This window comes from Dermacentor silvarum, chromosome 7 (genome assembly GCF_013339745.2).
Source record: "Dermacentor silvarum isolate Dsil-2018 chromosome 7, BIME_Dsil_1.4, whole genome shotgun sequence".
Taxonomy (NCBI): domain Eukaryota; kingdom Metazoa; phylum Arthropoda; class Arachnida; order Ixodida; family Ixodidae; genus Dermacentor; species Dermacentor silvarum.
The window spans coordinates 92871693-92894407 of record NC_051160.1 but is presented as its reverse complement, the minus strand read 5'-3'; the positions used below and the strand labels follow the sequence as shown (position 1 = coordinate 92894407).

The 22715-nt window shown below is 47.0% G+C and overlaps 1 protein-coding gene across 1 annotated transcript in view; it reads right to left on the bottom strand.

The window, feature by feature from the left end:
- Window positions 1–6063: 6063 nt before the first annotated feature.
- LOC119458274 (uncharacterized) overlaps window positions 6064–22715 on the bottom strand; it is a 67839-nt gene continuing 51187 nt past the window's right edge. Inside the window, exons 6-8 of the mRNA XM_049670988.1 lie at window positions 20571–20716; window positions 9610–9742; window positions 6064–6519 (exon numbers count right to left, since the gene is read on the bottom strand). Of these exons, the coding sequence (XP_049526945.1) occupies window positions 6261–6519; window positions 9610–9742; window positions 20571–20716 (538 nt within the window). The 3' untranslated portion in view covers window positions 6064–6260. The remainder of the gene's footprint in view (window positions 6520–9609; window positions 9743–20570; window positions 20717–22715) is intronic.

Below are 22715 nucleotides of genomic sequence, written 5' to 3'. Positions count from 1 at the left end.
TCTGACACAGAAAGTTAATCTACAGTGACTTTATGCAGTGAAATTTTTATTTGGGGCTTTCAGAGTTTTACTTACAAAGATTGCCCAAAATTGGGAAGCAAAAAATGCAAGCATGAAGCAACAAAACCGTGACTGCACAAAAACAGGTACAGTAGTACTGTGAACTGCAATCTTTAGAACACCTATAACGCATCAAGTTGATACATAAATTTAGAGCTTACGTTATTTTATGTGACTGTTTGCAATTGTTTTGGTTAAGGCCTACTCAAAAGTTACGGATATATTTTAGGGCAGTGTACATCAATTTTGTCCGCTTTAAATGTATTCATTGATAAATTTTGCAGAACTGTGATAATATTTTATGAGGAAATGAAGCATTGCAAATTTTATAGTTTTTCTCTTAAGATATTGAAGTTTTGAAGAATGCTGATTACGAAAGTCAACGTCCTAAATAATGTATGTGCTTCCTGCAGTTATTAGATGTCAGCCATTCCGTTGAAATGAAAGACACCTTCATCAGAATGATCACGCCCATCTCCAACCGAAGAAGCGGGCTAAAGGAGGACAATCTTCTCTACGATTTCCAGGCCTTTTTCCTAAGCCACATTACCTAAATAACTCCCTACCTCAATTGCAACAGGGCGGAGAAGGCCAAATTCGACGCGCTTATAAGAACGGGCCTTAAACGTGTGCTGGGACTTCCCCAGTCCACGAACACGGAAAGGCTACTCGAGCTAGGGCTCCATAACACCATAGCCGAAATTATGGAAGACTCGTACGTCGTCGCAGGCTTATAGACTATCGTCCAGCAGAGCAGTAATCAGAATACTAGACGAGGCGGGCATTCGGGCCAGGCACGACCCGGAAGATAGTCTGTCTACCTAAAAACGTTAGTTCCCTTATAAAGGTAGAGCAATTTCTGCGCAACATTTACCCAGTACACAATGAGGGCAGGAGACGCGCGAGACCTCAGGCAATCCTGAAACAGATCACTCGGCAGGGACTACATGCTCTATTCGTAGACGCCGCGAGATAGGACAGCGGAGACGTGTCCACCCTATCGGTAGTGGATGCGAAATGCAATCTGGTTAATGCGGCCTCTATGCCCAGCAATTCTGCTCACGAGGTTGAGGAGGTGGCTATCGCCCTGGCCATACACAGCGCACATTCTACCCTCTTCGTATTCTCGGACTCGCGTACGGCCGTTAGGACCTTTTCGGCGGCGCGCGTATCGAAACGGGCGAATAGGATTGCTATCAGCACGCTCACTAATGTCCGGCAAATCGGCACAGAAGCATAATTCCGCATTTCATGGCTCCCGGGCCACCTGGGGGACTCGGTCCAACCGCCCGGTTGCAACCCCAACGAACGGGCTCACCGGCTGGCGCGTAATTTCACGAGCCGCGCAGCCGACAGTGGCCATCCTCGTAACGAGGCTTGCATCCAGAAAGACCCACTGCGCACCTTTCCCGAAATCGCCTCACACTACCTCTTGGAAAGGAGGTGGTTCTCTCCTCCCCACCCAAAACTAAACAAACCGCAAGCTAGCATGCTCAGGATGGTACAAGCGCGCAAGCACCCCACTCAGCGGTCCCTTAGCAGGATACACCCAGTCTTCCCGCAGTAGTGCCCTGAATGCGGAGCCGATGCATGCTCTTTCGACTACATGCTCTGGCTGTGCGTAACCCTGGACAACTCTGCACTTGCCACCAAGGAACGATGGTGCAATTCCGCAGGAGCGACAAGCACCACATGCAGCTCCAGGCAGTCCACAGGGCCAATTAACGACATCGCAACGGGACTTCGCCTCTCGGTGCCATCGTGGGCGGAGCCACGTACTTGACCTGAGGGAGCCTTCGGCTCCCCCAGGCCACAGTTTCTCAGGACCAAATAAAGTCCTTCTCACCGTCACCTTTTCAACGTCGGTGCTGCGGTTGGCGAGAAACGCGATATCTCCATTTCAGTGTCTTGAGTCGGGGCTCCCGAGTTAAAAGCTTCGTGGTAAGAGAAAGCTTCAGCCCCCCCACTCCCCCGACTCGTCGAGGGTTCCAGCATAGAGAAAGACATTATACAAGAGCGAACACTCCCATAGAGCCCCGCGGCCAAAGTGAGAGAGAGAGAATAAACATCTTTAATGTCTAAATGCAGCTTTGGAGAGGCGTCCTCATTCCAGAATGCCTTGAGCTCGGGCCGCGTCCTGGGCCCTCGCAATCAGCCGTTGCTGATCTTCGAGGTTGGAGCTGGCCAAGGCTCTCTCCCAAAGCTCGTTGATGTGGTAAGGGTTCGGAGGATTGAGTGGTGCATCTCTGCAGCCCCCTACTATGCGCCTGAGGGACCCGGGCTCTGCGCAGAAGCGGCATTGCGGAGAGAATTGCGGCCAAAGTGACTGTAGCGCACCAAGCGGTTGATATGAAAAACTAAACCACACTTACGGTTTCGGTTTTGGGCGCGCATTTTGAACGTTGCATGGTACACGTTACGCCGGATGCGCTGATCGGCGCGTCATTTCTTTTTACTTCAGCTGCTCAACCACGAGCTGTCTAGGTGACGAATTTTTAACATGAAATGTTTTTTATTAGCTCCCGTTGTCGGCGACCTTCAGGTGACCTTGAACCAAAAGCCAGAGCCGTTATCCAGGCACTCAAACGAGATCATCCGGGCATTGAAACTAGAACATCTGCGTATCGTTGCGAGAACAAAATGAGATCGGCCCGGCAACCAGTCAAAATTTTAGAAAATGCGGCCTCTGTCCCCTAAACCTTTGTACAGGAGCGCATTACATACGCTAGATACTTCCCAAACAAGTTAGAAAAATATTGCTTCCGATTTCTTCCTAATGTTTGTTCACAATAACATTCAAGCTGTAACTTCCAGTACGCTGAAGTTTTGTCATTTCCAATAGCGATGTTCAAAAAGCAGATAGAGAGGTTGCCTGTGCTCTATGAACGGCATCGGTCCGTGAGTCGTCAGCATTCAAAGTAACGTTTCTGCATAATTCACCAACTACTCACATTTTTTTCTTGCAATGTTATTCACTAAAGCAATGCTACTGCTGACATGGTAGCGATATTTTCTTTCATTCTTAAAAAAACTTTATTATCAGTCGCTGGTATCGCTAAACTTTTAAATCTGTTCATACGTCTACTTCTTAATGAAAACCCAATTCTGTGTGTACCATGACATTACATTTACTGTCGTCCGACTATTCGCGATTAAACAAATGACGATTTTCCTAATAGAGGTGAGCTGCCTTGTGGCAAACATTACCTCGCTCCTCATCAATTGTGCTACACTAAATCAGATATTTAGCATCACTAAGGTGTCTGAGAAAAACAATTTGGAACTAGAAGACTACTGCTACTGAAAAAGATGTGTGTGGCATCATTAATAAATATGTTCCCCTGTAGGCACTATAAAGGACATTCCTTCAAGCCAGCCCTTCTATTGTAAATATCTTTTCAAAGAAAATCTCATTGGCTGAGGGTCAATGTGTTTCGGCGGGTGGGGACTGCCAGGCTGGCGAAGGGTATTTCGATAGCTCGGCCAAGGCTGCGAATTCCAAGGACTGCGACAGTGGCGAGAAATATGTCCGACGCGTCCACAGCAGAAGCAGATAGGCCTGTCATCAGAGGTGCGCCATTCCTCCGGGTTTTGAAAAGGAGGACGAGCGTACGAACTTCGTGGTAGATCGGGTGCGCCGGATGAACGGTAGTCGGGTCTGTGGACTGGGCTAAGTGAGTGGAGTCCGACATTGGCAAACGCTTGCCGTGCAATGGTCTGAATGATAGATGATGTTGCGTGGGAATCGTCTGGGGTGCGAATCTGGGACGGAACTGGAGATGCAGCTGTAATATTCCGGCGGACGATGCGCACAATATTGTCGGATGCAGCCAGCGCGGGTGGGAGACGGAGGTCCTCGCAGGTAGATGTGGCGGCATTCAGCAATGATGTCCTGCACTGTCGAAGAATTCTTGAAAACGAGGAGACTAAACGCGTCGTCCGCGATGCCTTTGAGGATGTGTCCGACCATTTCCGTTTCCGGCATCTCCTCGTCAACCTTGCGACAAAGCGCAGGCACACCCTAAATATAAGGCTTCGCTCAACCAAAATTATTGGCTGATCGCGCACATAATGTAGTCTAAAATTGTGGGCTTACCCAGAAAGCAATACAATCTAAACAGCAAACCACGTGGTGCGCTAATGAGCCCAAAAGCTTGTCTTTCCTCAATGACCACCGCTCAGTGGAAATCTGAATTCGACAACCAGGGTCTTTCTGCGTGGCACGCTGGCGGCCAACAGGCTTTCCAATCAAATCAGTGACCTTTCGTTTGCACAAGTCGCAGCTGGTAAGCTCCTCTTCCTGGGTGTCAAACCAGACGCGTGCCGTTCCCGCGAAGTAAAAGAACAGGTTAGCGAGCATGACGGTCTGTTCCCAGTGATTGCTCGCGCTCACCCGGTCGTAGAAGCTCACGCCAATCTTCGACGTCGATGTTATTCGTTCCGGAAAAGGTGCCAGGGTCGCGAGGTTGTTCCAGGATGATGGTGGGCGCGGGTGGCGACGAGCCCGAAGCATTCTGGCCTTGAACTGGCATGGCCGATGCTGCCGCTGCGTAAATCCGTTGTGCGTCGGGGATACCCCGCGCCTTCCACTAAAATGTTATGGGGAAAGAGGTGTTTAAATTATATTTACAGAATATTTACAAAGCACCCACTGGCATACAAGGCATACAAGATGCAAAACCAGTTCGCGCGACATGAGATAGCGTCGTCGTCTTCTGTATAGTCCTCAGCGTTGTCTCGAGCATTGCTCTGTAGCAATAGATATATAAGCACTGTGATGTGTATACTTAAACCTCCAGCCCTTTTACCCCCTTTGAGCGCGTCCAGATAATTTCGCTTATTTGTGGCGATAAGCACGCTGATGGTACAACAACTATGGCTACATGAAGGCGACGGCGGCATGACGGCCATGACATCGTTGACGGCGATGGCACGGAGAAGGTTATTGACAACTCATTGCGTGAAACTCAGCGCAGGTGAGCGCGGTAAACCTGGCGCATGAACGTACTCCGAGGCAAGAAGGTCCGGACGTGCAGTAAGGGGGCTGACGTCATGCACCGGTCAGCATTCACGCCTCCTGAGACTTCTGGTAAGCAACGCCGGAAAGACACCGATGCCAACATGCAATGGCTGACCATTGGTAAATTACCAAAGTGACACTGAGAGGTCATTTAGTCATAATTAGCTGACAATAAAACCGATGCTGTGGATGCCCTCGAATGCTCGCAGTCTGACGGCCGGGATTTCTTGTCGCCGCCGCTGCAAAACTAGTTCCCCAACCGTCCTTCGACTTAAGTCTGTGCAATGACCCGCTTACCGATAATATCGCACCAGCAACGGGATTTCCGCAGCATCTGCGTTTCTGTAGGGGCTAAAAAGGAATGGACCATTTAGAAAAGTATTCTGAGCATGCGCGAGAAATGTAATTTTCAACGAAATCTGGACGTTCCGACATTCTGGACAGTTCCGGCATTTTCTGGACGTTCTGGCATTTTCTATGAATTAGTATCATATCAATCGTCGTATAAGGTACCGACGCGCTTGCCTTTTTTTTTCCTTCTGACAGTATGAGCGACTGCCCAGAGGTTAAAAGCGGCGTGCATGAGGCAACACTATCGCTATCTTGTAAAAACGTGAGTGGTCCTGCTAAACTCAGCTCGTTGAGAAACGGTCAATACTCACCGATAGCAAAAGCGGAGATAAACCTTGTTTTCCAAACAGATTTTGTAGTTTAGCCGCTGCACAAAAGAGGGTGCGCGCTATTTTGCTATCAAGTTTGATACTCTGATTTTTTCGTTGTTTTAAAGAAATACAGAAATAACATTTGGCTAAATAAGAAAAAGATCTTGGTGGCGCAACCGACCACCCCATTTTCAAGGGGACGCTCATCGCAACCATCCATCCAGCCATGCATCCATTCTCGTTTATTGCAACAAGCTCCCGAAGAAACATGCTACGCTGGCCAGCTGCTCTCCTTTCTTATTATGCAATGATGTCAGGATACATTTCTTGTAAGGCGCTTGTATTTATTTATTTATTTACAGAAACATCTGCTTATAAGCATACAATTTACACGGCAACATGCCGCAGCAAATAATGGCGATAAGCTAGATTATTTTTTTTTTTTTTTTGCATGCGAGCTTTCGTGAGAGTGGTTGCCCAACTGAGAAACAAGAGTACGACTGCGTCGTAGCCACATGCTAATTCTTGCGGCCCACCATCTTGCTAGCCTCGATGAGCAGCTCCAAGAAACCGTCTATCTTGGGGTCGTTCGGGCCCAGCGGCGGTAGCTTCGGCAAAGCTTTGCAGTTCTCCGATCCGCTTCGGTAATTTCTACACACGAGACTGAGGGGCTCCCCTAACGCTTCCTCCAAAAGGCCAGTGATGAACTTCTTGCCGCCGTCATTTTCGCAGGGCGCCAGTGTCCGATCGAGGCAGCCATGCAAGTCACCGTACGAGCTGCACAGGCGAAGAGCGAGAGGTAGGGGGATGAAAATGAAAAGGCCAATTTTAGGTTGGAAGCTCCTGTGGAAATACATGGCAACGAAAAAAAAGTGTTTTTCAACATCCACTGCGCTGAATTTTATGAATATGCTGTTATTAAGAAGAAAGCCTTAAATATACACACTGAGGGAAACATATCTGTACCAGTTTCTGGCGTCTGAGGTTTGCAAGCCTTATTGTGAAAAGTAAAATTGAAAAGAAACAAAAAGTTGAAGTACTAAAGCTTCAATTCTCTAACTCAGTAATAGACTAGACTATCATAATTCAATAAACAGCATTTATTGGGATATCTAAAGCGGACCAAATGCATGCATTTTGCATGCTTCCGCTATAGGGATACCGCTGATATCGGAGTATGACTTTTAAAAATCCTCGTAGGTATTGTATTTTTCGCATGCTGCAAACTCGTGTAATAAATTTCCCCGCTTGAGGTGGTCTAACCGATGCAGTTTACAGATCTGCGAAATATGATTTCAGTGAAGTATTTATGGAGTTGTAAGCTTCGTGCTCTAATGTTAAATTGTGTATCATAATTACGCGTAGTGAAGCGACGAGATATTAACTTCCTCCCTCAAATTAAACAAGTTTCATTTACAAATTTACAAATTTCAAGTCGATGTCTTATTAGAGCAATTCTGCGTTTTACGTGTACCCGAATGAGGAAATCGGAGTTTTCCCATAGCTGAAGTTAACCCCTAGCTAGGCCGTGTTAGCACACGCGAAATGGGGGGTTTAGAGATAGAAATATAACATTTGCTCAGTTGAGCACAGAGTTTTGATGATATGCTTGCTAGAAACGAAAACCTTCATGTAACAGGGTGTCCAAGCATGAAACATTAAAGGAGTACTTACATCATAAATTCTACTTTTCTTTTTTCGTGCATTAGGTGGTGATACTGGACATCGAAAGCCTTCAAATAATTTTCGCCTACCTCAGAGCGCCTCAAATATCTTACTACAATAGTTTTTCTACAAGCAGGACAACGCGACATTTTGACGCCAGCTCAGTCTCGTTCGATGGTGGTTTATTCTGCGCAATCAGTAGCAGCATAATAGACAAAAGTGCCAGGTTCTGTTCTCTGTGGTGCACGTAAAGAAACAACAAATGGTAACTAAGTTTTCATACCACAAAAATATACGCCTTGAAGCGCATACCACATCTATTGCAGCTAAATGCTTTTTTCTTCCTACCCTGGATTTGTCGAGTCTGCATGAAGGATTTCCCACCGAGTACAGTTAACAATCCCGAAGATAGTACAATCAACACTAGTCAGAAATCCGGAAATTTTGTATTCCCTGGCCATGTGGGTAGCGTGGTCAGTTATCTGCATCTTGCGGTCTTGTCAGTATCTATTGGCTAGGATAGACTACATATGCCCAAGTTACGTGACAACACTACGGCACAACTGCCCCAATACTTGAAAATACTTTAAGACACATGAATGGTACCACGAAGCGATATGGTATAAAACTTCCGGGATGGAGCCAGAACCTAAACAGTATATATATATATATATATATATATATATATATATATATATATATAGAAAGAGTGAGAGATACTTGTTCCTAAACTAATAATGTTATGCAGTTTTGAAGACAAGAGCTTCTTTGGCGACTTCAGATTAACTTGGGGGTCGCGGGATCTGGTTATTCGTCTTCCGCTTTCTGACAACTTTCCTCGAAATACGGTGATTTGCGGCCTTCTGCGCACGTACGCCAAAGAAAAGGGCACGAAAACTGAAACTTGGAACAAACAAGATGCACCAAGTTAACGTAGGGCTATGTGCCAGCAGTAATAATGCGTAATTAGGGCGGAAGAGCTGAAACTTAGATGCGCTCGTTAAAACGGCGTGAGCCGAGAACTGGACCGGGTATGTGGATTTGCGCAACCAAAATTATGGGCTCATCGCGCACATAATGTAGTCTAAAAATGTGGGCTTACCCAGAAAGCAATACAATCTAAACAGCAAACCACGTGGTACACTAATGAGACCAAGAGCTTGTCTTTCTTCAATGACCACCGCTGTTGGCTGGCGTTTTTTATGCTTAGCCCTACACAACTCACAAGCTATGACGAACTGCGGCCACCTAGTCAAGCGGATGCCCCTTGTGGGACGACTACTAAATGACGTCACTGGACGCAGGCGAGGTATGATGCTTCTCGTGGGAAGAATTGCGATGGCAGGTGCATGCACAGAGAATGCACGACACGTATCTAGATAGGTACATTTAGGGGTTCTGTGCCATCTGTGTCACCGTGGCAAATACACTTACCGGAGGATTGGCCAAGAATGCGCACATTGCCAGTGGCACATATTGAATGGCTATACCACATAAAATCTAGTAATTTCAAGATCGTTTGAGTATAGCATTATTAAATCCAATAAAAAAAAGTTTGGTCACCATCCTTGTGCGTAGCTTTCACAATCATGTTCCACTTAGGCCAATTTGTTGGTTTTCGTATTAGAACATTGCAAAAGACACTAGCAATTAAGAAAACATCAATAATGCTTATCTTCTTTCTTGATCGTCCGCGCCTTTCGCGCCTGTTAACAGTGTGTGAAAAAAAAAATCCACCGAGGATTACGGTACTCCATAATGCCAAATTTGAGCGCAGCTCTATACGTGTCTTCATTTCGCGTTATATTTGCGGGTGCGGACAACCTGTCTCGGGCGGTACGTTGCAAACAAAGTGAGGTGTGGCGCCACTGCCTCGATTATCTGGAGAACGTGAAAGGCAGCGTGGCGCGATGCGAGGGCGCGATTCACAGTAGCTGTAACAGATAGAAATCCCAGAGGACGCGCGCTACTCTGGTGCCATCTCGTAGACATCGTCCCCGCACTACGCTTTTCTTCTCACGCATTCGCCATACCCTCCTCCTCCGCTGTCCTGCTCGTGTCGTTCATCTCCCACTGCGCTCCGCGTTCGCTATTCCATCCTCTGATGTGCTCGTTCGCTCGGTTACGCCGACGCTCGCGCAGGAACGAACGCCTAAAGAGTTGCACTCTAAAAGGGAAGCTGCTGGAACAGCTTATACTAACCAGCATACGTAGTGGATGACTTCCTTGGGGGGTGCCTTGGCAACGGACTGTTGAAGGCTTTCATGGATATCCTTGAAGCAGCCATTGATTTCCTTGCCAACGGAGTTCAAGCAGCCAACGGAGTTCTGGAAGGCTGGATGCCGGAAATAGATTCATCACACGATTCTAAGTAGTCAATGGAAAACATAAAGTGCTCTTTGAAAATGAAAAAAAACTACGAATGATATCACGCGACATAGACAAGCCTACATATTTTCCTATAATGGGAGCCCACGCAAAGAACACCGTTTCATTTTTTCAGTGCGAAAACACAGCTAGCCTACCAACCTTGATTTCGTCCCTCTCTGTATGAAGCATGTTCATGCAGCCCCGCGCGTTTCGCGGGCACCGCCTCTTCTCTGTGCCCGCGACACAGCAGTTTAACAACGACATCGCGATTGCAAAACATTTAATTAGCAGCCAGGCAAGCATCAGCCTAGCAATGCCTAATTTGGCGCAAGAAAATGGGTAATTCAGTCCAAGAAAATGTGCGTTTCGCACAATATTCCGTGGTTGGCGCAGCCAAACCGTCTCCCATTATAGTTTAATGCCGTGTGAGCGTGACCGCTCGGCAAGTCAGTGCCTTACTATAAAAGTGAAATGCGGCGAGGTCAGCGAGAGTGTGCGAAAACGCACAAAGTCCTCTCCCGTGCGACCGTCGTCTGCTACGCTGTTCACATCCGCAGGACACACGCCCTGCCAAGGTTATCTGCGCAGTCCTGTTTACGAAAACCGGTGTGAAAAAAACGTGTGAAACAGCGCAGACAGAGAGGGACAACAAGCGCAAGCACATGATCATTCTGTTGTTGTGTGGTTATAAATACCTTGAACAAACGAAGCGTTGTGCTAATACTTGGCTTAGAGAGAATTAGTGTTCTCTGAAGGGGGTTGCGTCTCTGCATCTTCCTGTGCATTCCAAATTATGCCGGCGCGTTTCTCTTTTTAAAGAAACAGATATAATCTACAGGCACGCAAACCAGTTCACAAGAGAGATTGCTGCGTAAGCGTAAAGTGTATTGGTTATTGATGGGAGCTGCATAAGTGAACCATCGGTGATACCTCACCAGGAAGAATTTCACTACTTGTGTCAGACTTGATTGTGTTAACATTTCAGAGCATCAGTGGAGTTTTCCCGGCGTTCTATACAAGCGCCGTCTTGTATTTTTTAGATCGCAGCTCTTCAGGCCCAACCAGTGGCTCGTGTCAGCGCGCTTCGACGCGCGCCGACAAGCCAGTGCGTCGCTTCGCGTCGGTGGGAGGAAAAGGGCACGCAACCACTATGGACACAAGCTCTGACTCGCTCCGACGCTCGCTCCTCGGCTGCGGTGCACTGTTGCTTGACCATTCTGTCTTAAACGGTCCAACTCCGGCCTAAAACAGCATGCTGTGAACTGAGCTTGAAACAATAAGTTGGTAATCTGTATGCTCTGTTAGATATAAAAAAACACGTTTGATTAATGAATGTACGCCTACTGCAACAGCTTCTTGTTACCTTTGAAGTTACAATAGTGCACAAAATACTGACATCAGCGCTTGCGCTCGCGTCGTCGTCTGTCTACAAGATCGCTTTGTAAACACCTGCATGACTACGTCATATCATACTAAAAGCTGTCGTACAAATTCATTATTGGTAGTTGATTGCACAGCCAACTATGCAAGAATTATTTGCGCAAAGTATATTTGTAAAATCTGCATTAGAAATATAATTATGCTTTTTTCGCGTAAGAAAGAAACGCGAAAAAGTGGGTTCCGCGAAAATCAACCGAAAATAATTTATGCACCTGTAACGCTCACAAAAAGACACTTAGAACAGCTAAAATTTACCAAATTCTTAGCTTCTCTCCTCATTCTTGTTCATGTCTAATGTTGCCCATGGAGCATCTAATTTATTCTTCTAACACCTCATTGGGGAGGCCTTCACATTGAGCGGCATTGAGTGTATTCCTAGAAGCGTTTTCACTGTGTAAAGGGCATGTTTTATTGCAACTGGTTTCAGCATGCCAATTCTGTACTTCTCGACATTAATGAAATTACACGCAATGAGATACCACAACCTTGAGAATCAGGGGGTTCTAACAGGTGTCTTTCGTTCCCCTTTGCCAAGTCGTACTGTTGAAGCACTTGTTCAAATCTATGAGGGCAACTCATTTCTATATTATCAAAAAAATATTTATAAACAGGTTATTTTCACCATTTATACACTAAAAGTCACTACACAAAAAAAATAATCAATGCCAGTTTCTTTATTGTTTTCAGCCTACTATAATGTTTTGATTGAGAAAGAGATTCAATATGTTGTCTGAGGCACATAATAATTGCGGCGCCACATTAATTTACTGCGGAACACTGGACACGGTAGCCAACCGTCATGAAATCTCAGAAGAAATTATTAGCACAATGCATGTGATCAGGCAAATAGCGTTTTATTGCACCTAATTGACGATTTCAAAAATTGTCACACTATACCAATACTCTACAAAAGCTACTGAACTGCAATAATATACTAGTACGTATTTCAAAAACTTTGTTCCACAATAATTATAATAAAAGTCAAATCCCCTTTCTTAAAGAAAGATGGTTGTACTCAAAGCTTTCGCTCATGCAAACTGAATCTAAGCCAAAGTCCAAAGCCAACGACCACGCAACAAACCCAAGAAATGCTGACTGACCTGATGCGATGCACGTGACTTCTTGTTTAGGATTGTATTTTTTGAACGTTGAAGTTGAATGAAGGCAGATTTCGTTAAGTTGCATAACGTTTATTTTAGATCATGTAGCCGTTGATTAAACGCACACACTTTCACGGACTGCATGCCATTGCCGATACACGGGATCGGCCTTACGGGCACGATCGCGCTCGCGCTTACGTTCGCGTACGGCAGCCTCTCCTTCTGCCATACGCGACAACCGCGGCCTACCCAGGCTTAAGGTCGGGAATGCACTGCGTGACGCGCGTAATGCAATGCGCGTATGTACAGTTCTTCTGGTTAGCGTGGTGTTTCAGTTCCAATATTCTTATCGGTACAACTGCGAATGTAAACTGTAGTGTTTACGATTATGCGCACAGATGCGTAGATTGCTATATTGTGTGCGCAGATGCGCAGATAGTTCCATTGTGTAAGTTGGCTTTCCTGCAGGGCGTTTTTGGCGCTCACTGATATATCCAAAGCTTCGCTTTAATAATCAATCAATCAATTAATCAAACAATCAATGGAATTTTGATTATATTGCCCAGGAATAACTAGAGAGCCTTCCTGCTGATGCACTTTGAAAGCAATATGGGAGACGAAATGCACAGAGACCATTAATGGGGTAGACAAAACAATGCGAGATAGAGAAACAAATAGAGGAGAAGAAAACAACGAAGCGTAAAAGGCAGTAATTAATACAACATAATTATCTACATATTCTAAAGGTGTTTACTTGGCAGAGCTTGGAGCAGCGCAACGTCAACGGTCAGCACAGTAACAGCTTTCAAGCACGAGAGCCGTTGCCGATCAAGAGCGCTCGACCCACTAGCGTCTCTCTTCTTCGTTACAATCACTCCCGGGAGCGATAAGGGAGCCGTACGGCGACCTAACAGTTCGTCACGATGAGCGGGTCGTAATAAGGCTTTAGACGGTCGACATGGACAATGTCTCGTCCACGGCGGCGCATGTCTGAAGATGGCTCTACTGGTTCTATTAGATAGTTCACAGGAGACGCGCGTTCAATGACTCGATAAGGGCCTTCATACTTCGGAACCAGTTTTGATGAGAGGCCAGGGCCAGTGAGAGGGACTGATAGCCCCACGAGCGCTCCCGGATCGAAGGTGACCGTGAAAGTGGCGTCACCGCGAGTGCTCCTCTGGCGCTCTTGATCTTCGGTAGTAAATGCCCGAGCGAGGTCTCGGCGCTCTTCTGCATGTCTGACCGTGGCAGAGATAGGCACGAATTCGGATGCATCCGGCCGGTACGGCAGAATTGTGTCGATGGTGTGCGAAGGGTGCTGACCATACAGTAAGAAATAGGGTGAAAACCCAGTGGTGGTCTGCGTAGCGGTGTTATACGCGTAGGTGACGAAGCGTAGGATGGCGTCCCAGTTCGTGTGATCGGAGGCGACGTACATGGAAAGCATATCACCGAGCGTACGGTTGAAGCGTTCCGTGAGGCCATTTGTTTGAGGGTGGTACGCCGTAGTTGTGCGAAGAACAACGTGGCACTCTTTGAGGATGGCTTCAACTACCTCCGACAGGAAGACGCGTCCGCGATCGCTGAGCAATTCTTGAGGTGGACCATGCCGCATAATGAATCGGCGAAGCAGGAATGTGGCAACGTCGCGCGCTGTAGCTGCTGGAAGGGTGGCCGTTTCGGCGTATCGTGTGGGGTCATCGACTGCAACAATGGCCCAGCGGTTACCAGCTGATGTCAAAGGAAGTGGTTCATACAGATCGATTCCAACGCGACCGAACGGTCGGTTAGGGTAGGGTAGAGTAGAGCACTGCACGGGCTCGGGCTTGCCCGAGCCCTGCCTGGCCCGGCCCACGGGCCGGGCCGGGTAGCACAGTTTTTTCACGGGCTCGGGCCGGGCTCGGGCACGGCGTGTGCTTTTTGACGCGGGCCCGGGCCGGGCTCGGGCCGGGCTCGGGCTTTCTGGTGGTGTGCATGTAACGTGCAGCGAGTTATTTTCGGGCGTCTCAACTCTGAAAAACATTATTTTTCGGTCTCGGGCCGTGGTTCGGGCCCGTTTCGAGTTGGGCTCGGGCCGGGCTCGGGCCTAAGGTTAAGGGGTGGCGGGCCGGGCCGGGCGGGTAACGTAGATTATTTCCGGGCCTGGGCCGGGCCCGGGTCTCGCCATAAAAGTTTTGATCGGGCTTGGGCGGGCCGCCCAACGTAAAAACGGCCCCGGGCCGGGCCCGTGCAGTGCTCTAGGGTAGAGGCTGCAGACCAGCTGGCGAGAGCTGGGGTGAAGATTTCCGGCGCTGGCAGTCGGGGCATGAGCGAATGAACTTTCGAACATAGTTTTACATTCCTCGCCAGTAGTAGCGTTGTCGGAGGCGCTGATAGGTTTTGAAAAATCCCGAGTTTGCACACTGTGGATCAGAGTGGAACAATGCGCAGATCTCAGAACGGAAGCTTCGAGGTACTACTAATAACCACTGGCGGCCGTCAGAGGTGTAATTGCGTCGGTGAAGCAAGTCGCCCCAAATGGCGAAATGGCGAGCTTGACGGCGCAACGCACGAGTGGTTGGCTGCGATGGCGGATCAGCAAGGAAGTCTATGATGGAGGCAATCCCGGGGTCCTTGCGCTGCTCGGAAGCAATGATGCCGATGTCGATGGAAGAAACGTCAAGCTGGGATAGTGAGCAGCATGCATTGTTGTCAGGCAAGGGTGAACGTGAGAGGGCGTCAGCGTCATCATGCTGGCGTCCGTTGCGGTACAGTACGTGGATATCGTAATCCTGCAAGCGAAGTGCCCAGCGGGCGAGACGGCCTGAGGGATCCTTCAATGAAGACAGCCAGCATAAGCATGGTGGTCCGTGACGTCATCAAATTGGCGACTATACAAATAGGGCCGGAACTCAGTAAGTGCCCAGATGATCGCCAGGCATTCTTTTTCTGTGACGGTGTAATTGGTCTCGGCCTTAGTAAGCGTACGGCTTGCATATGCCACAACATACTCAGGAAACCCTTGTTTGCGCTGCGCTAGGACAGCGCCGAGGCCAACACCGCTGGCATCCGTGTGTACCTCAATAGGTGCCGTTGGGCCGTAGTGGCACAAAATGGGAGGAGACGTCAGCAAACGACGGAGCTTTGCGAACGCTTCGTCGCACTCGGATGACCACGAATGGAGGGGTCCGTTGCTTCCAAGGACCTTCGTCAGGGGCGATATGACGGTGGCGAAATTACGAATGAAGCGCCTGAAGTATGAACACAAGCCTACGAAACTGCGCAGTTCTTCGACGGACGTTGGTTTCGGGAATTCGGCGACGCCACGAAGACCATCCTTCGAGACGACGTAACCCAGTATCGTGAGCTGCCGCGCTGCAAATCGCCACTCTTTAGGTTCAGTTGTAGGCCAGCGTTTGTTAGGCACGTCAAAACATGCTGGAGGTGTTGAAGGTGCGTGGTGAAGTTAGGGGCAAAAACAACAACGTCGTCTAGGTAACATAAACACGTGTGCCACTTCAAGCCGCGCAGAACTGTGTCCATCATGCGTTCAAAGGTTGCTGGCATGACGTTAAAACGGCATGACGTTAAATTCGTATAAGCCGTCGAATGTGACAAAGGCTGTCTTCGGCCTATCGGCGTCAGCCATGGGCACTTGCCAATAGCCGGAGCGTAAATCTAGAGATGAAAAGAATTCAGCTCCTTGTAGGCTATCGATAGCGTCATCAATTCGCGGTAGCGGGTATACATCTTTGCGGGTGATCTTGTTCAGGCGCCGATAATCTACACAGAACCGTACAGAGCCATCCTTTTTCGTCACAAGGACGGCAGGAGATGCCCATGGACTGTTTGAGGGTCGGATCACTTCGCGGTGAAGCATTTTGTCGACTTGCTAATTAATCACGCGACGTTCTGCGGCAGAGACGCGATATGGGGGTTGCCGCAATGGCGACTGGAAGCCAGTGTCAATATGATGCGTGACAGCCGACGTGCGGCCCAGGGAAGGTTGCCCGACATCAAAACAAGAACGAAATTCTTCTAAGATGCGCAGAAGCTGAGAACGCTGAGCTGGGGTGAGGCCATCGGCAATAGATGAATTGAACACACTTGTGGCTTTAGGCAAAGGGTCGGACGTAGAGAGAGAACCAAGCATGCTGTAACTGGCGTAGGACGTGTCTTCGGGAGCATCCGTAATTTTTACGTGTCGATCGCTTCCACACAACCAAGGCATTTGCCTTGACGCAGCATCTCAGGGTATGACAAGGGGTTACAGACAAAAATAGTTGTGGAGCCCTGTTTGACGTTCACTGTCGCAAAAGGTAGCAACGGACGTTTTCGATTATAAAAGCGGCCGGATGGAGAACGTAGTGCGACGGCGTCAGAAAGCCTGCTGCAATGCATAGCGACCATCACTGACGAGTTCGGAGGTACGTTGGTGTCGTGCCTGACGAGTAGCTTATTCACAAAAGAAGCATTATCGGCAAGCGTCATATCTGACATCGGCGACAGTTCTAGTTCGGCCCGTGCGCAATGAATGGCAGCATTGTGGCGGGCGAGAAAGTCCCACCCCAGGATAACTTCGTGGGAGCACGATGAAATTAGAATAAATTCGACGGCGTATACAACGTCCTCGATGAGAACACGAGCGGTGCACGCTTATATCGGGTGAATACGCTGTGCGCCTGCTGTGCGGAGGGAAAATCCAGCAAGGGACGTCGTGACCTTTCGAAGGAACCGACAAAGCTTTGCGTCCATAACTGATGCAGCGGCTCCGGTGTCTACGAGGGCATATATGCGCACACCGTCAAATAACACGTCTATCACATTGGTCGGGCTACGTTGAGGACTTTCGTGTTTCGACGGCGTCGCAGCCCTTGCCTCATGGACTGCGACGACTAGTTTTCCTCTTCCCGAGCTTCGGGACGAGGCCGCATCGGTGATGGGGAGCGTCGACGTGGAGAGGGTGAGCGGCGGATGTTGGCTGACCGGCAAAATGGTGGTGACGTAGCACGAGGTTCATCATCGTAATATGGGCGCGGTGAATCCACCATACGACATGCCGCATATGGTGTGGCGCTAGGCGACTGTACGCGACTACAGTGGCGTGCGACGTGGCCTGCATAGCCGCACGCAAAACATATCGGCCAATTGTCCACTGTGCGCCACCGAGTCGCTGCATCCATGTGGGAGGACGCGTTTGACGGGGCGGCTGATGAAGTTATTGCATGGCAGGCTGTTGTCCAGGCATTGCGAGGACTTCCGGGCGACCAAATACACCGGCGAGAGAAGCCTTAAATTCGGACCATGTCTGGAACTCTGCTTCGTGGTTATTATACCACAGGCTGGCCACTCCAGCGAGGTAGAACAGAACATAGCGCAGTTTATCCGCTTCGTCCCACGTGTTAAGGGCGCTTACCCTGTCATACGCCCTGAGCCATTCGTCCACGTAAGTGTCGTACGAGGTACCCCGGGACACTCAGTTGGTGCGGGATGAGGCGTTTGCTCCAGGCGTCTTGGGGCATGGTAGATGGTAGGGTACGGGATCGGAGCTCCAGGATGATTCTCCGAGGTTTCCCCGCACCTCCACCAATTCTAAAGGTGTTTATTCGGCAGATCTTGGAGCAGCGCAACGTAAACGGTCAGCGCAGTAACACCTTTCAAGCACGAGAGCCGTTGCCGATCAAGAGCGCTCGACCCACTGGCGTTTTGAACCAGTAACGCTGAACAGACTAGCGTCTCTCTTCTTCGTTACAATATATACAAAACACAGAACATGAACTCTGAAATATGTCAATACAAGCACAATTCTTATATGTTTTTTGAAGTCGAGCCTTATTCAGAACAATCTTTAATACAACAAGGCCAGGTAGAGAATTCACTAGTACTAGTGGAAGGCGCACAGAAGAATACGATTTCTGAAACAGAATAGGCGAGTAGAAACCATACAATCTACGACATACAATTCAAAGAGCGTGAAGGACATCCCTAAGGGTGTATGAAAATTGCACATGGTGGGCTTTCCCCACATAACTTAATACCATAGCTTTAGAAGCGTTTATAAGTACCTTATTTGTTTCTGCACTAGTGCGAGAGTGAAAAGATGTCTTTTTAGAGGTCAATGCTGTCATGAACACTGCTGACAGTCTTAAATAGCTTTAAGTCGGCGGCATACAAAGTATAATAAAATGTTCTTAGCACTTGCAGAAAGCGGGGAATGTAAGACGATTCAAACGCTTTAGACGCAGCGCAGAAGATAGATATAGGCCGGTAGTTAGTAACTGCTCTTATAGAGCCCGATTTGTGCACGGGCAATATATGTGCTACCTTCAAATTGCTAGAAAACATACTAGACCTTAAGGCACTATGGAATATGCTTGTGAGAACAGGGAAAAGTCCCCTTCTATACATCTTAAACAGTGTGGAGCGAATACCATCAGCACCACAAAAACAGGAAGGTTTCAGGCGCTCCATACACTTGAAAACATGGTCTTCATTGACTGATAGCGTACAGACCGCGCCAGATTGAGAAGGAAGGTTACTTGTCTTTGTAGCTTGGGTTTGGGTTACATGCCTCTGTAGTTTGGGGCGGAATGTGCAAATCTAATTCTGACCTCCTTAAACGCGTCCAAATTAACTGATATTAATTTTCAAACACGGCTGTTGCCCTTCTGGGGACCATTGTCCAGCCCTCTCACATATACCTCAACTCACACCTCTAAAATCAAGGCGTATTACGTCACACCTTTTGTTCCTCTATAAGGTGATCCATGACATTATGCATTGCCAAAAGCTTCTTAATTATGTCCAATTTTCCGCGTCTCATTAGGTTGCCAGGAAACGTTCCACATTTTCTGCCCGCCCTTGTTGCATTAAAGTCTGTCCTATGGCTCGACTCCAACGAACATGTAGTAAGTATATTGCATGCATTGATATATTTCTGAGTTCATTCCCTGTGTTTTGTATAAATGTAGACAATCATGTTGTAGGATTAGGTCCCTTTTACGCCTGCCTCATCGTTTCCTGTTTCTTTATTTGTTTCTCCATCTCTAATTATTTTGCCTGCCACATATGCCTACTTTGTACGTTTTGTCTTGCGTATGACTCTTTAGGTGCACTACTACGAAGGCCCCGTAGCTGTCCCTGGGCACTGCAATAAACGTTTCATTCATTGATTGATAATAAAAACTAAACAGGGGCCCTAGTCATCTTCATATATCCATTTCTCGCATCTGAAAGCATTATTGACCAGGATTCTGCGGGCATGTAAGAGCCCTAAGATGAAATTGACATGTTCCATGGACCTGACATGCCCACTTTCCAAGCAGCACCCGAATCCTTTTGATGATTTAGTTCCAGAAATGTCAGTGCTCTTTTTCTATGTTATGGGGTGACCACTGGTATATGGCACTCTTTATTGCACTCTTTACACTTGCTTGTTGGGATGCATTTGTCGGCCTTCTTCCATGTGCAGGTAACCGTGGGCTTAGTGTCCAGACTTCCATAAACGTCAATCAGTGTTTTTTATGTTATATAATATACTTACTTTATGCTATGTTATGGTATACACGTGTATTGCTTTACGTTGTGTTATGCTATGTGGCGTTATATTATGCATGTGTTATATTGGTAAACAACAATTGTATGGAAAGTGCAATTTATAATCCTGTATGTTAATGTGCATATGTGTGATGAGCGATGTGATTTATCTGTGTATATGTGTGTTGTACCATTTAATGTGGGCACCAGTACCAAGAGCACTAGGCTGTTCCCGGGCACGTTAATAAAATTGACTGATTGATTGGGATTGATTGGTATTGATTATTATTATTATTATTATTATTATTATTATTATTATTATTATTATTATTATTATTATTATTATTATTATTATTATTATTATTATTATTATTACCATTGCTCTTGCACCCCCAAAACACAAATACCATACAAAAGAAAAAGAAAAACACAGCAGCCGCTTTCTGTTAATCGGAACAATCGCTCACCCGCCCTAAGACAAATTAATGCACATTATGCTAATGCCAATTAGGACTAATGTATATTCAAATGCCTTCAGTAAACTCAAATAAACGGCAAGTGTGGAAGCTTGAGGGTGCTGTTTGATCACTTCGGACTCTCAAAATAAGAAATGTGAATTGGTGTTTAAAGGGTGTCAGACCAAGCAGCGCAGTAGCAGTACTCCGCTACATGCACTACGGGAAAGCATTTGCGCTCCACAATAAGTAATTTGTCAGCAATTGCAATACGCCTCCTTACCTTCGTACTGCTTCGAACCTTTGATGCAGGTGGCGTCGACGTTGTCTCGGAAGGCTTCTAGAGTTAGCAGCGCAGCAGCCTTGGACAGACCGTCTAGGCAGTCTTTGGAGAACTGGTTACTGCAGGCGATCTGTTGTTTGAATGTCCTTATAAGAAATAAAGAAAACAGCAATGGTGAACGGTGGCTGGCTCAACGTCTTGCCTATCTTCTTTGTGATATTATTTATTCAATGTGGCAGTGGCGTTTCAGCACTTCAGTTCATTGAACCAAGACATTCGACTCCTCCTCGGTAGACACATTTTTGAAGTACTGGCATTCAGGCGTGTGCGAAAAGTAGTTTTTAGCAGAAGCAAATCGAACCGAATAATAACGAAATAGTGCCAAAAGCGCATTGCAATAAATGACCAATTTATTTCGAAAAGATGCGCATAACGTACGGTATTCTTACCATTATATCCAACAAATTTCCTGGTTTTCACGACATTGCTAGATATCTGTCAGTACATTGCATAATACAAATATCATTTATTAAAAGCCGGGATGAGACGGGATGAAAGTTATGGCACTTTTGCTTCAATTCTATGTTGGATCGTGTACAGTAGACAGCGCGAAGAATTCGAAAAGTGTTCTGAAGTATTGTTTTTTGATTAACATTCACGCTTCCGGATTAACATTTGTACACTTATGTGGCGCGTAATTACATTAGTTGGTGTGATCGAGGCCGTCGACGAGCCGTGACGAGCCGTGACGTCACGCTGAGACGGTAGGTGCTGTGCTGTCCAACTGGGAAATGCGGTCGCGTCGCGGTTCCCGATCTCGCCAGTTGTTTAGTACTGAGCGCTGCTTCGCAGAACAGCCGCGCTTTCGACATAATCTTATACGATGAGTAAGTATTTCGCTTAATAAACAGATGGTAGCTTATTTGTATGCTGCGATGAGCGGCGATACAAGCGAAGGCGTCGACTGGGGTGATAGCATCAACGAGAAACATGCCCGTGGGTGCCACCATCGCCCCGGCAATTTCACACGCACACCACGCTGTCTTTGTCTATACGACGATGCAGTCGTCGGACTTGTCGGACGACGAAAACTCGTCCAGTCTGTCGCGCGCTGGCGGGCTGACCCGGCCCTATAGGGTACGACAAAACGCCTCGGATACGGCTGCTGTTCTGGTGACCCGGACTTTGAATCAGACGCCGAGTCGCATCGTGTGCCTCTCACGTAACACTCAAACTTTCAAAACAAGACATCCTAATTCCTTTGTCAAAAAAGCTTCCACCTGCTGACGATATATTTTTGAATTGAAATTTTCCTGTTGTGGCGTAAAAGAAACTCTCATAGAGTGACAAGAATAAATAAGAGAGAGCTGCCTTCTGCCTCACGTCGTCCGAATCGGACGTCGATCCTTCTGTCTTTATAATTGTTATGACTAAGAGTTCGAAATATAAAAAGGTGATGTGACTGATTGACGCTCACGCTTCTGCTGTGGCGCTGTGTGTCCTATGTAAAAGTCACACGCTAGTAATGTTAGATAAGCATATGACATTGAAATTTTAAAATAATGCTTTTCAACGTCCCAGTTCGTTACTGAATTCTGGATTATTATATAATAGCACTTTTATTGATTCTTATATTGTGTACCTATTGTGGTAAGTAAATTGCAGTTATCGTCCCGAGCTTGTGGTCTGCTACCATGAATCAAACTTTCGAGATTGTTTACTTCTAATGAAGCTACATGTTAAAAAAAGTAAAAGTCAGTCTAGATTAAAATTTTTCAGCACAAGGGACAAGAGGGGATCACAAAGAAGCACACCAAGGCAGCAGGGACTGTGAGAAATAAACAATGCATCATTTACTTCTGTCTAGGTGCCGTTTTATTTCGGCAAGGAAAAGAATATTGGAGCGACTGCTTCGAAGAGTTGGCCTGTAGTAGTTAACAGAACGTGTTGTTCTGTCGTTGGGGCTTCCACTCTGGTATTGAGCCAAAGGAATGTATGGTCAGCTATTCTGAATGTTTAAGGTATCCAAACGAATGCTTCATAAAAATTGTATTTACTCTTTATTCTTCCTCATATTAATGCTTGCATTTTAAGAAATAATTTCACGGCACAAGAAATGTTTACGGCACAAAACGTGCGCGCCAA